Source organism: Trachemys scripta, chromosome 2 (assembly GCF_013100865.1).
Source record: "Trachemys scripta elegans isolate TJP31775 chromosome 2, CAS_Tse_1.0, whole genome shotgun sequence".
NCBI lineage: Eukaryota > Metazoa > Chordata > Testudines > Emydidae > Trachemys > Trachemys scripta.
In genome coordinates this window covers 146,009,955-146,024,037 of record NC_048299.1, presented here as the reverse complement: position 1 = coordinate 146,024,037, position 14,083 = coordinate 146,009,955, and the positions used below count along the sequence as shown (strand labels likewise).

The window sequence follows — 14,083 nt, the reverse complement described above, 5'->3', positions numbered from 1 at the left end:
ACTGAAGTTATTACAGAATCTGATCATACACCCGACATTACCAGATTCTCTGTTTTTAGTGTTTAGGGGACCCAGATTTTAAGACCCATGACAGTCCATGTACAAACACCAGCACCCAAGTTGAATGGAATATTAGTCCACTCATCCTGGCATTCTATCCATGACCTGTTACTGTGAGATCTGAGTATCGAACACTCTTTACATGTTTTTATCCCCACAACACCCCTGTGAGGGAGGGATGTGCTATTATCCCCATTGTACAGAGGGCAGAGCTGAGGCCCAAAGACACTGAGGAGCCTCTGACTTCAGCAGGAGTTAGGTGCCTACATCTTTTGAGAATCTAGACTTAGGTGACTTGCCAAAGGTAATACCGAGAGCATGGCAGAGCAGGGGGCAGGAGGGAAATCCAGGGCTCCTAAATCCCAGGATAGCACTTTGACCACTGGCCCTTCAAGCTCCCACAGTTGTTAGAGGTACAGTTTGTAATCGAGTAGGATAAATGAGGGGAGAACTGGAAGCACCATGACTCAAGATTTGGAATACTAGAACTAGAAGTGACAGTGGCAAGGAGTAATATGCAGGGGCCCAGTGGGCAGCAGGTTAGAAGTTCTAGATGAATAGGAATGAGCATGTGGGAGTCATCTAACTTGAGAGGTTTCTCTAGAATGTTTCTAAATGTTCCCCATTAAGGCTCTATCGTCTTGTACAGTAAATTTGCACCACTGACTACACTGCTGGTATTTACGAGTGGAATCCCTTAACATAGATCCAATGCCCTGTTATAAGCAGAGGTTAACACCTGTGCATGGTACTGACATTAATGGTTTTGTAAATAAATCCATGTGGCTATATTGGAGGAACTTGCACCTGTGTAGACAAGCCTTAAGATGATGCCTGTGTTGTGAAAGTGTTCTAAGATACTGTTTTATAGTCCCCAAAAGCTTGTGGTGGACAAAAGCAGCAAATCTTCGATCAAATAAATGGATTTTCCAGATTTAGAGGAATAACAACTAAGCACAAAAGGCCAGATTTTTAAAGGTATTTAGGAGCCTAAGGCTGCAGATAGGCACCTGGTGATTTCATTGGGAGCTAGGCAACTAGATGCTTCTCTCATTACAGACAGGTATGAAATACCTTTACAAATCTGGCCCAAATCGGCAATGGATGGAACTCTGACTGAATTCAAAGGGCACTCTGTGCATAAAAGGGCTAGCAGGAGCTAGACCCAATGCTGCCTTCATTGCAGATATCCCGCTAGGTTTAGTCAAGCAAAGATTGCCTAGCTTAAGTGAACAGGGATTGGACTACAAGTCAAGAAATCTGAGTTCCATCCTTAGCTGTGCAACTGACCTACTATTTCACCTTAGACACACCCCTTTGTCTGTTTCCCCTTCATCATATACCTGTTACATAGGTACATTTCGAGTGTATTATTCTATAGTACAGTGTTTCTCAACTAGGGCTACATCAACTCATCTAGACATTTGCCTAGTTTTAAACAGGCTACAGAAAAAGCACCAGCGAAGTCAGTACAAACTAAAATTTCATACAATGACTTGTTTATACTGCTCTATATATTTCAGTGTATAGGGATATGTGTGTGTGTGTGTGTGTGTAGAATATATATATATATATATATACATACACTCTGAAATGCAAGTACAATATTTATATTCCAATTGATCTATTTTATAATTGTATGGTAAAAATGGGAGTCAGTACTAGTGTGGCTGTGACACTTTTTTGTATTTTTATGTCTGATTTTATAAGCAAGTAGTTTTTAAATGAGGTGAAACCTGGGGGTACTCAAGACAAATCAGACTCCCGAAAGGGGTACAGTCATCTGGAAAGGTTGAGAGCCACTGCTCTAGTATATACCCTGCCCTAGCGTGAGGGTGGCCTGCTCTTGGTTGTGGCTTCTAGATGTTGCAAAATCTGTAATGCAAATCACTGAGAACTACTCATACGGGTTAGTGAGCTGACAATGCTTCTAGGCTGGTGTTTGGGGGATTTGTCCATTTTAAGTCAATGGAGTTGTGTTAGGAATGAATTTGGCTGTGAGTCAAAACAGCCACTTGAAACTTATGCTCAAGCAATGATTCATTTCTTTTGACAACTGTTAGTGCTTAGGGCATGCATTCACAGGCTAATGTGTGCATCGCTGCCCTCTACTAGATTAAATCGTAACTACAGCTGCTGTAAGAGACTTTCCCCTAGGCCAAGTGGCAGGACCTGAGTTTTTTCAGTCACCGTGTGACACGTATTGGCAACCATGTTTTAGATTTCAAGGCCAGAAGGAACCATTGTGATTACCCAGTCTGACTCCTTGTATAACATAGGTCCGAGAACTTCCCCAACATAATTCCTAGAATGTATCTTTTAGAACAACATCCAATCTTGATTTTAAAAAGGGTTGGGGATAGAGAATCTACCACAACCCTTGAGGTAAATTGTTCCAATGATTAATTACTTGCTGTTAAACATGTACACCTTATTTCTAGTCTGAATTTCTCGCTTCAACTTCCAGTCCTTGGATTGCATTAGACCTTCCCCTGCTAGACCAAAGAGCCATTATCAAATATTTGTTCCCCATAGGCTGTAATCAAGTCCTCCTTTAACTTCCTCTTTGTTGAGTTTAATCAAAGAGCGCAATCTATTTAACATTCTCTGATCCCTCTCCAATTTATCAACATCCTTCTTGAATTGTGAGCACCAGAACAGGACACATGATCCCAGCAATGGTCACACCAGTGCTAAACAGAGGTCAAATAATCTCAAGCTTCCCTGAATCATGTTAGCTGAAAACAAGTCCTGAATATGACCAAAGAGCTGATTGTCCAGCCACCCCCCAAATCTGTTACTCCTTCCCATGATAGTCCCCCATTCTATACATATGGCCAGGTTCTCTGTTCCTATGCTTAATGTGAGCTTTTGGATCTCTGTGCAACAGAATAATTTAAATTAAGACGCCTCTTATTGTAAGGCTGCTTAATACACACCTGTCTGGTTACATTAGATGGCTATTATAAGGTGACAGCAAATGTAACATTCTTGCTATTCTGGTCCTTAGCGAAGTTACTATTGTGAATTAAGCATGCAAATAACCAGAGGACCAAGCAGTGTCAGTGCCATATCCGGTAGTACTTAATTGCTCAGTGTAATTGGTTAAGAGAAGGTAGTTTCCCTCATATTGACTCCTGTGCCATAGGCAGGAGAGGCAATGCTAGTAATGTATTCACAGTACTTCCTAGTTGGGTAAGTGTAGTGTTTTAAATGCATAGGGAAGGCTCTGGGTTAGCTTTTCTCTGGCATAGCTGTTAAACTTTCAGTCTTAATTTGGTGCCAGAGGTACAAGCCATTCAAAGGCTGGCCTTTTAAGATGATTCACACTGATATTGTGAATCAATTGCTTGTCAAAGTGGCAACCCTAAATGCTGTACATCTAACCAAGGAACGACAGTAGCTGGTGAGAGAGTCAGACTCCTCTCTTTGCAGGGGGGAATACCAGAGGCCAGTAAATCACAAAAAGGCATTGGTCAAATATCTACGGGTTTGACTTGGAGGATAGAATTTCAGACTTAGACTCTCTTGCTTTTGTGGGTTTAACTTACTGGGTTGTCTAGGCATTTCCTAGCAGTGAACTATCTTGATTATCCCTCAGCTGCTGTCTTATGAGAAATTACAACTAACAGCATGATCTTGGTGCTCTGTGCTGTTCTATTAGGGGCATCCTGCTGTGAGGTTTTTGTTCTATCGTGTGTGCGTGTGTCTATATATAATTTTATGTTCCATTCGATGCATCTGATGAAGTGGGCTGTAGCCTACGAAAGCTTATGCTCAAATAAATTTGTTAGTCTAAGGTGCCACAAGGACTCCTATCCTATTTATGTCTTTGTGTATAGGTCTGTCTCATCTTACGCTGGGGTTACGTTCCGCGGTCAGCACGTAAGGCGAAAACCGCGTATAGTCAAAGTTACATTAAGTGTAATGGCGGGCGGAATCGCCCACACTACAGGTACAGTATTTAAATTGTTTTTTTTGTTTTTGCTGACCGCATAAAGTTGAATTTGTACGTTAAATGCGTGTAAGATGCGACAGACCTGTATTACAATAGCAAGTAGCCAACCCGCTGAAAGGTCGGACTCCATTCTTTGGAATTCTGTCACAAGATATCAGTGAGGCCAAGCGTGTGGTAGGATTGAATCAGCATCAGTCACTTCTGGGGACATGAGGTTCCAGGTGGAATGGGGTATATTTTACTGCTATACCTCCGGGAACCAGTTCAGTTGCTGGGTATCTACAACTCAAGTTTTTAAATCTATATTTGGTTAGAGTGGAAGAGATAAAAATGCTTGAACCTACCTGTAAGTGACAGGGTTTAGGAGGAAGCTTTCCTAAGGGCAGGCTATTCTATGATTGTCTATTGCGGAGCGTGTTCTATTTCCAACTGGAGCACTGAGCAGGGGCAGATAGTGCTCTCTTCTGATTAAGTATGGCAATTACTACATTCATAGAAGTTACAGATGCCCTCAGGGTGAAGTTGTATTCCTTAATCAGTGATTTGAGTCTGTAAGACTCCCACTAGATCTTCAGTTTTATATAATGAATATTTGGGTTCAGTTAAATAATGCTCCTTCTACTAATATGCTCAGTATCTACTTAATAGAAAATTTCACATGACATCTCTCCACTTAATGTTGGGCACTTCATTTTATTCAAAGGGTGAGATACAAAAAGTAAGCAAAAGACAAAACCCAAATTATAAAATACTACACACAAAATTAAAACATCTTCTGCAGACGGCATATAACAGGAAGCCAGATAGAGAATGGTCCCCATAAACCAAGCCAGCTGGATATGTACATGCAAAGGAAAACAATGCTAGAAGGGAAGATATGGTAATATTTGCCACTTCAAATTTCTATTTACACACACTGAAGGAAGAAAACTAAGTTAGCCTTCAATTCAGACAGATACCAATGGTTTTCTGTCAGTTTTCTCACACTGGGGAGGGATCCCATGTCTTGAGGTAAATGTCCAAAGGACCTAGCCTTTGCCATAACTAAGCATTCACAATCCACTTTAGTGTGGCTTACTTTGTCTGTAGACCCCTTCATCTTCTATGTTGACGTCTGCCGTCTGGAGGAGGGAAGAGCTATACAAAAGAAGTACAACATCCCACACTGAAGGTATCACCAGTCCCAGGGTGTGTCTACACTGCAATCAGCACATGTAGACCTAACGTTATTCAAGCTAGCTCTGCTAACAGTGAAGCTCCAGTAGCATGGGGTAGCTGCAGGGCACACACTCCGGGTTCTGGAGGGGCTTGTATAGCCACAGCTTCACCGCTATTTTTACTTAGATCAATGCTAGCTCAGGTATGTCCTAAAAGTTCTACAGTAACACCACTGAATGCAATACACACACACCCCTTTAGTCTCCCATTTGGCAGTCCAGTAACCTAGCATAGTAACCAGGCTCCATCATGTTCCCATGACTTGCTTCTGGAACATAGGAATTTGGCTCTGATTTTTTTCAAACATTCCTACAGATTTTGTCTCCTGTGTTTAAATATAAATTGGGTGAAGATTTTTAAAGCTGCTACTTCTCCCCCCACCCCTATGAATGGTAATTTAAAAAGTGTATCTCTGAGCAAACCAAGCATGTCAAAGGATATTTCATTTAACACACAGGTGCCAGAAGCATATCACCATTATTTCTAGGTGGGGGATTACATTGGAATTTAACTTACATTTGAAAAACTGTTCAAATGTTTTTAGGACAGCCTCTTTATTGGCACATAATTTAAAGTAGACTAGAGGCCAGGTTTGTTGCCTTTGGGTCTTGCTGTTCAGTAAAAGTTGAGGCCCAAAGAATATCCCCAAACACAGAGGGTGCTAGTTAGAGCATGTCCAGGGTAAGGTTTTAAGTGCCATTGTATTGGTAAATATGGCAGGGCAGCAAATGTCAGGATTTTAAACACACACAGGGCCTCCTCTTGCAGTCTCTTATGCAATACTCTAACAATAGGCAGGGCAGATTAGCAGGAGAGGGGAGACAATGGCTTAAACCTTTTCCAGTTGTCACAATGCTTCTGCTACTGTATACCCTAGTATCAATATACCTGCATCAAGTTCCAGGCGTGAACTTGAATGAGACCTGCTTAGCAAATACAATAGCACTTCCACAGGGAAGAACAGAGTTCTTTGCCTGAAATTTTCTAATTTTATATTTCAGTAAGTTTAAAAACACTCTGGATTTGTTAAATAATTGGTAGGCAACCTTCAACTCCTTCTCTTGAAAGAGCAGCAGTAGGAGTTATTGTTGAACTCTTTATGCACATAGATTAGGAGAAGAGTATATGCACTAAAACAAAAGTGAACATATGCTACATTTTTACTAAAAATGCTTTTCAGACAAGTTTATGCGAACAGCAAGGATGAGCCTATACATTTGATTTGAGGCTCAATTTTAAGGAGAGGGCTACTGATTTTTTTTTTTAATACATTAGTTAGGATGGAACTAATGTTACTGGCTCAGTAATTTAAACATTCATTTCAGAGAGCACAAGACAGTCTAAAACTTCCAGCTAGCAGCAGGAGGATAAACTAGTCTGGGAGAGGAGACGGACAAACATTGTTTCAGCAAACTATCTAGCGACATAAGAAAATCCTGTATACAATCTCTCAGCACGCTGGCATGGCAATTGGCAAAAATGAGATGCTTTAAGGATATCATACCATAATCATTCAAAAAAAATTCTTCACAGTGAGTGTGTTCCATAACATTCTTCTTATACATTGCAATATCTGATAGTCTAGTCACATATTTCAATTTTAGCAGGCTGAGTGTTGGACATTTAAGGTGGTTCCCTGGTTTAGTCTTTTCCTCTGCAATTTACAGGGTTGGGGTTAATTTTGCTCAATTTCTAACTAGTGAAAAGTTTGTGTAGTAAGTCTTATAGGCTACATGCCTTAAAATTAGGATGGGTAGCCTCTATTCTTCATATCATCAAACTAAATGAGTGACTTTGCAATATTTATAAAATCTCACAAGATAAAACAGCTCTGTAGAAACTACAGCTCTTTAATTTAGTATCCTATTTCTTTGGTCCTTTGTATCAATGTTGCTATTTTCTTTTCATAAATAGTAAGCACTTGATGTTCTCAATCATGAATTGCTACATGGCACAAATCTATTTAAATATAACTAGCATATACTTAATATACCAGCGGAGAAGCAGCTGTCCCACTTCTAAAATAAAATCTCATCTGTACAAATCTAGACAAGCACTTCTAGTTAATTTTCCAAGTTGATTAGGGAAAAAGACCTCCAAATCAATTCCTCTCCAGGAAATCGATGGGTACAATAGCTTCCCCCTTTAAGGGCCTCACCTACATTAGAATCACTGCAAACAAGGACACAGGATCTTAACCTTCTCCCCTTGACTTCAGCCCTTCCAAGTTAAACTGCTTGAACAGCAGCTCCCTCCCTTTTAAAAATGAAACTAACATAAGCTGAGGCAAGTCACATCAGAAGGAAGGTTCGGGTTAAACTGGCTTTAGCTAAGATGTAGTGCTGGGCTGTACAAAAAATGTTGCTTGTTTGTAAATCATTGTGGGGAAGTTTCACTTGTCAGTTCAGGCTGAGGTGTCTAATGAAATTAGCATCTATTGTAATTAGCAAATACTGTAGGAATTAAATTACTACTTCATTCCTAAATACAAATTAATAGCTCAGCACAAATCATGGCCCACATACAATGCATTAATAACTGTACTCGATTTTTCTTTAAATGACAAACTTAAGTTCAGGTCATTATTGGTTTAGTTGAACATATGCTTCCAGCTCTTGCTAAGATGGTAAAACTAAGCAGCGAACAGATCTATGAATAAGATACAAAAATGCAGGAAGCTTATATTATTTACTTCAGTTCATATCAATTTTAAGAATGACAGATGGCATTGCTACAGCTACGGTCTTTTGAACCTGTGTGAGTAATTGTCTCCTGAGTCCACCTGGATTATGCAATTCAGCACTCGACTACTCACTCAGAGAGCCAAGTTCTTACCCTAGCGTTGGACAGTCCCTCTGGTAAAGCAGACTTCACAAAATGTAATATTTTGACCTTGTAGAAGAAAAAAATCCCTAAATATTGCAAGTGACCTTCATGTTCCACTAATAAGCTACTGGCTTCACTTTACATCCTACAGTACTACGTTCTTTTATATGCCTTGTGTGTATCTCTGGCTGTTTACTTCGAACCCACCACTGACCATATAAAATTGAGACTTTTGTTGAAGTTCAAGGTACCTTTGTTATTTAACATCTTCTGCAAGCTACTTAAAATATTGTTTGTAGTCTTGTGAATGAAGCTTTAATTTTCCTGGTCTAATTCTCAAACCCAAACCATATATGCCACTGAAACTATTTGCTGTCACTCACACTAAGTAACAGCAGCCTGAGCTGCAGAAATGAAAGCCACGCATTTGTTCGCTGCAACTCTCTTGGCCAACAGTCAATATCCTTGATGGACTGACATCTTTGTTGAGGGACACGGTCATGTGTACACATGGAATGGAGTAAGCAGGGAGGCGTGTGAAATATACAAGGATCCTGTTCTTAGTGCAAGTTTCTTGTATATGTTCCAAATCATGCTTGCTAACAGCAGCAGCACAATAAACCCAGAACCTACATTGGGATTCTCTTTAGTGTTGCAGTGTGCATGTGGGAGCACTAGATTTCTCCTTCTTTCCCCCCAAAAAACAAGGGGATGATATTGTTTGCAAATATTACATGCTGGGCCTTTGAACGTTCCTTGTATTTTGGTAAACTATCCAATACTGGGTCAGATGCTGCTCTCACTTACATGTTAGAATGAGCTGCGACAACTCCATAGTTATGTTGTCTAACAGCAGGATTGTCAGTTGCTAGGCATTTGGCATAGACCAGATCCTTTCTGAGGCTAATTTTAGGCTCGCTAACCAAATTACATAAAAGGATTTAAGGAGAGATTCTGATTAGTCACTGGATTTCCCTTTATGTAAACAGGGCCGAATTTGACCTAATCTCTTCTAAACCATCATGTCTGAATCTCTGTAGACTCATTCATGGCCTAATACAGTTCTAATTTCAGTGTCCGACATTGGCAAGTACCTTCACTAGTGGAGGCACTGCAGATACTTTAGTCAATTGCATTATCTCAGTAAGGTTCATTTATACCTAAATTCTCATTAAATTGCCCCCCAAACTGCTTCCTTTAAAAGATTACCAAGTCTCCTAGTGAACACCTTTCAACAAAACAAAGCTATTGACATGACATATGGAATCAATTTGACAATCACTAATGTAACAATTATGGTGATTTTATACACAAACTATTTAATTTAGGGGACTTTAAAATCAAGGTATTTTGGTACCCAAAAAGTCTCTCCATTTACTTCCCCATACTCCTAAGATTCAGATGCACTTTTACTCTACAGTTACAGATTTGGCCAGATTTCTTGGAAAATCAACCTGTAAAAAGAAAAAGAATAATGGAATTTTTGTAAGCAAGACCACACATACCACTATTTTACACTTCAGGTAAGACAATATTAAAGTTACTAGCATCTGTTAAAAGGCTTTTGTCCAAACAAGCAAAAAACGTGTCATGAAAAAAATTTCATATTAGTTGCAGTTTTCAAAACTGCTCTTGCAAGGCCTCTCCTGCACCTATGTAGCACAGGCTCAAACTATTAGTGTTTTGTAAAATATTTACTCCAGTGAGGTGTAAACTGAGGCATAAAGGGTAGGAGTTGATCATGGACACACAGTCTCCCTCTTAAAGAAGGGAGAAGACAGAAGTTACTGCAGGGAACTATTCAGTCTCCCTTAGTTTAAAATAATTTTACAATTTTAGCATGAAAAGGTAATCAGTGTAACCATATTACCAGTAAAAACAAACCCCTGTACTGAATGTTGGACTTGCATAGTACATATAGTTAAGTATGTCATGTAAGTTCATTGTTAAGTCTGAGAACTTGTGGCAGTTTCAAAGAAAAGTGCTATAAAACGTGACTATTTTTCAAACATTCTTTACTAGGGTTTGCAAGTAGGAAATAGTAGTTTAGCCAAGAGAACTGTTGTAAATAAATCAAAATACAGGAAACTTCTCTGATCTAGCGCAAGTGGCAATTAAGCTTAATTTTCGGCACCCAGGGGGCTTGTCTACACAAGACTTTGTTTGTGAGAAGCCAGGATGTAAATTGACAGTGGTCTAGCCTGCCACACATTAAGGAGCCGTGTGGACTCTGAATTTAATAGCACCTTATAACAGAGAACTGTATAGGGTTCTGTTCAGTATAATAGATCTACTATAAGTCCTTTTGGAGAGAATATAGACAATAAAGGAAGGTATTTAAAGGTAGTATAGTACTTACATCGTATCCTCTGAGAACTGCAAGATGGAAAGCCAGAAGCTGTAAAGGGATGACACTCAAGATTCCTTGCAGACAGTCCACGGAATGAGGAACTTTGATTGTCCTCTTATTATTATTAATTGTCTCTGTGTCTTCCTTATCACAAATCACTACCGGTCGCCCCTGGAAGGAGGAGAAGTGTCAACAAGTAACAGGCAGAGTTAGATACACAATACTCCAGAAAGGTTGTCTGATAGGGCCTTTACTTGCTTCTGTTGAAATCCCTGGCAAAACTCCCACTGATCTCAAGAAGGGCAGGAACCTTTCACTTAAAAATAATCCAGAACAAGGCAAGTGAGAATAGCAATAGTATTTTACATTTGCCATGTTGCTTTTTTGAAAAGACTTTGAACCTAACCTGCATTTTCCTTCATTACTTAGATAGAACTTCCACATAGAGAGAACCATTTCATTTTAAAAAATTACAGCAGTCTTCTTCACAAAAAATGATGCATTATCTTGTTTTGGAATTTCAAGATAAACCTCTTTAAACCAATAAGCCATACACTAGACTATTACCTTTTAGGTATCTTGTCAAAACTGACACTTAAAAGCCCCAACAGACTATTTACTTCAGAGTGCAATTTTTAGGCATGGGCTCTAACTGGCCCAAGACTACTGAGTAGTCATTCGATGGTAATAAAGTTGTTACTGCTGGACTTGAACTGGCATTCTAAAATCCCACAAAGGAACCGTAAAACTGCTTACAGTAGATTTAGCAATGAAGGGAACAATTTAAACTTCTAGACATGGGATGATGCCATTCACATCCATCTCCAATTACTCACCTGCCGCGCTATAACCTGCTGGAGAGCATTCTGGCACTTAGTATACGTATGGTCCCTTGTGATGATCATGATAACAGGCATCAACTTGTCTACCAGGGCGAGGGGACCATGCTTCAGCTCACCAGCCATTATGCCTTCTGAGTGCATGTATGTGATTTCTTTTATTTTCTAGAGAGGAAGAAGGATATCCCTGTTAATCAAGCTACACTTTGGCCCTTGTTCAGTACACTGAGCAAGTATAGGGAGGTGTTGATGCATCATCATAGGAAGAAACTAGCTCTAAAGCTACCTGCACATTCCAGGGGAAGGGTGATTTAACTAAATTGTTTATTGGTGAACTCTGGGCCAGTCTGTTGTTTGCATAAGTCAGCTAAAGCAGGCTGGAAACCTGGATCTGGGGTCAAGTGGCTCAGAAGAGAGGCCATCAGCCCTCCTGGATTCTATACCCACAGCTGCCCTTGCCCCTAAGTCTCTCTTTAAACCCTATCTGTAAAACGGATAATACCGACCTTCCTTCCCAGGAGCACTATGGCTTAATGTTTGTATTAGGGCTTGAAAAGGTAAGACTCTGTGTAAGTGTGAGAAGAGGAAATATTAAGTGTCAATAGTAGCAGCACATAACTCCTGCTGAAGACAGGGCCAGATCTTCAGTGGGCACTGTAGGGTGCGTGCTGGTCAGTTTTGAAAATCTGGCCCCGATTACATGGGTACTGAGCACTCTTGAAAGACAATCCCTCAGTCATTAAAGGAACTCACCCAATGGCAAAGCTTTAGTGCAGTAACACAGTGATTGGAAAAGTAAAAGTCCATCCAGCATTAATGGAGGGCAATGAGGTTTAATAATGTCAACAACCCATGTTTAAAGCTCATACAATCCTCAGATCCAAGTTAAGTGCCAGTGGGTGTGCATTTATCATCCAGATCTACCCAAGGCAGTTCAGAGGCGTTTTAAAGGAAGAGAAACTCCTTACCAAAGCTCCCTCAAGACATGTAGCGTAGTGATAGCCACGTCCCATAATCAAGACCGACTTCTGATGGTAAAGCTCTGTTGCCAGTTTCTGGATCTCATCATCCATGCTCAGCACTTCTTTAATCAAGTCTAATTAGTTAGGAAGAGGCAAAGGGTTAATCCAAAATACAAACACACACATTTACTCAATACCAGGAGCAAACAAACTTGTTTGCCTTCCTCTAATATTAACTGCAACTTTACAGTGGGGATTTAGTGAGCCTGATTCCTCCCCCCCCCCCGGCACCAAAGCCCCTTTACACTGTTCTGCCAATGTATTCTTCTGAATGAGAATCAGGTGCAAAGTTCACACTGAAATGTGGATATCCCAGCTATCTTCATCTTGCCCTAATGCCCTATTTTTCAGTGGAACTTAATCTCTTGGTAGAGGGCTTGCACAAGATCTATGCAGCATTTAATTTCACTCCGCAAGAACAGTGTAAATGCAATATTAAGAAAGATGCTTCATACCTGGTAGGACCTTGAGACCATGCATGATTTCTTTGCGTCTTTCTTGCATAGAAATCCTATCATCACACATCATGAGGGCAAACATCACCAGAGAAACAAACTGGCTAGTGTAGGCCTAAAGAGGAGAGACAAATAAATATCTTATATGCTTCTAAACATGATGGCATTACTTGATTGACTATGATTGTGAGGATTAGACAGCCAGTCTATACAGAGTCTGAACACATATAGAACCTCATATGCCCAAGTATCACAAATTTAATACTTAGATAGCTTGTATAAATGCATGATCCTGGAAATACAGATGTCAAAGAGTACCCTGCACTCATCAAAAGAATGATGTCTGGGGGTTTAAAGGAATTAGATGCCTGTTTAAGAACTGAATTTCAGTGGTACCTTTGAAAATCCCAACCAGTGTATATGGTAAGGTCCATTTACACGGTCAGTATCATAAAAGGAACGTAACATGAGTGAGAATCAAGTCCAAGGCTTTGGGATCATTTTTAAATCGCTAAGATTTAAAAAGTATCGTAAAGATGCCATATTGCAAACAATGGCTTTGTGAAATTAATGTAGCCTGGGCAACAGCTGGAGACCACCACAATTAAGACAGCACTGTTGTAGGGCTGTAATGCCATCAGCGGCTAAAGGGAGAAAACACCAGTTTTGTGGCTTAAATGTATAGTTTTTAATTGGCACATTAACTGGTTCAGGAGTTAACTTTTTCTTTTTAAAGGTTCCCTTAAAATCAAAGACTAGTTTGAAACTGCTTGTTCTGTTTTTATCATGAAAGTCACTTCAAGCTATAAAAATGAACCTTTTATCCTTATTAAGTAAGGAAACAAGCAACTGCAACATGCAAGACATCTCTTCAAATTGTGCAACAATTTCATTCCTAACTGCCTTAGCTAACACACACACACACACACACATTTAGTGTTCAAGAATAGTGCAAAGTAAATAGTTTGCTATTATCTCATGGCATGTTAAGTGGAAGATTTGATATCACATAATGAGAGAATTTACTTTTTATTGCACTTATTGAATAAAGGCTGATACAATTAGAGTCAATGGCAAAAATCCCATTGAGTTCAGCTGGACCAGGATGAAAGTTGGAGGTGTAACTAGTACTATCATGCCCTCCATCTCTAGGGTAATAAATTCTGATACAGCCATTAAAAGAAGAAAAGATTAACAAAAAGGTTAAAATGACAACAGCTAAACATCAGCTTTTTTTCCTAGAAAATGTTTTGGATTATTGACCTGAGAGTTTAATCGAGATATTTCAATCCAAAGAGTTTGACTAACATACATTTTCCCTTGTCTGGCCTTTGTAGATAGTAGCAAACAATCTC

The 14,083-nt window shown here is 39.7% G+C and overlaps 1 protein-coding gene across 2 annotated transcripts in view; it reads right to left on the bottom strand.

Annotated features, from left to right (window-relative positions):
• Nucleotides 1-4,691: 4,691 nt before the first annotated feature.
• Nucleotides 4,692-14,083, bottom strand: part of GFPT1 (glutamine--fructose-6-phosphate transaminase 1) — a 63,689-nt gene continuing 54,297 nt past the window's right edge. For both annotated transcript variants that reach the window (XM_034761772.1, XM_034761773.1), the window contains 5 exons: nt 12,729-12,843; nt 12,220-12,347; nt 11,249-11,416; nt 10,422-10,583; nt 4,692-9,516 (listed from right to left, as the gene is read on the bottom strand). In XM_034761772.1, coding sequence (XP_034617663.1) covers nt 9,472-9,516; nt 10,422-10,583; nt 11,249-11,416; nt 12,220-12,347; nt 12,729-12,843 — 618 coding nt within the window. In that variant the 3' untranslated portion in view covers nt 4,692-9,471. The remainder of the gene's footprint in view (nt 9,517-10,421; nt 10,584-11,248; nt 11,417-12,219; nt 12,348-12,728; nt 12,844-14,083) is intronic.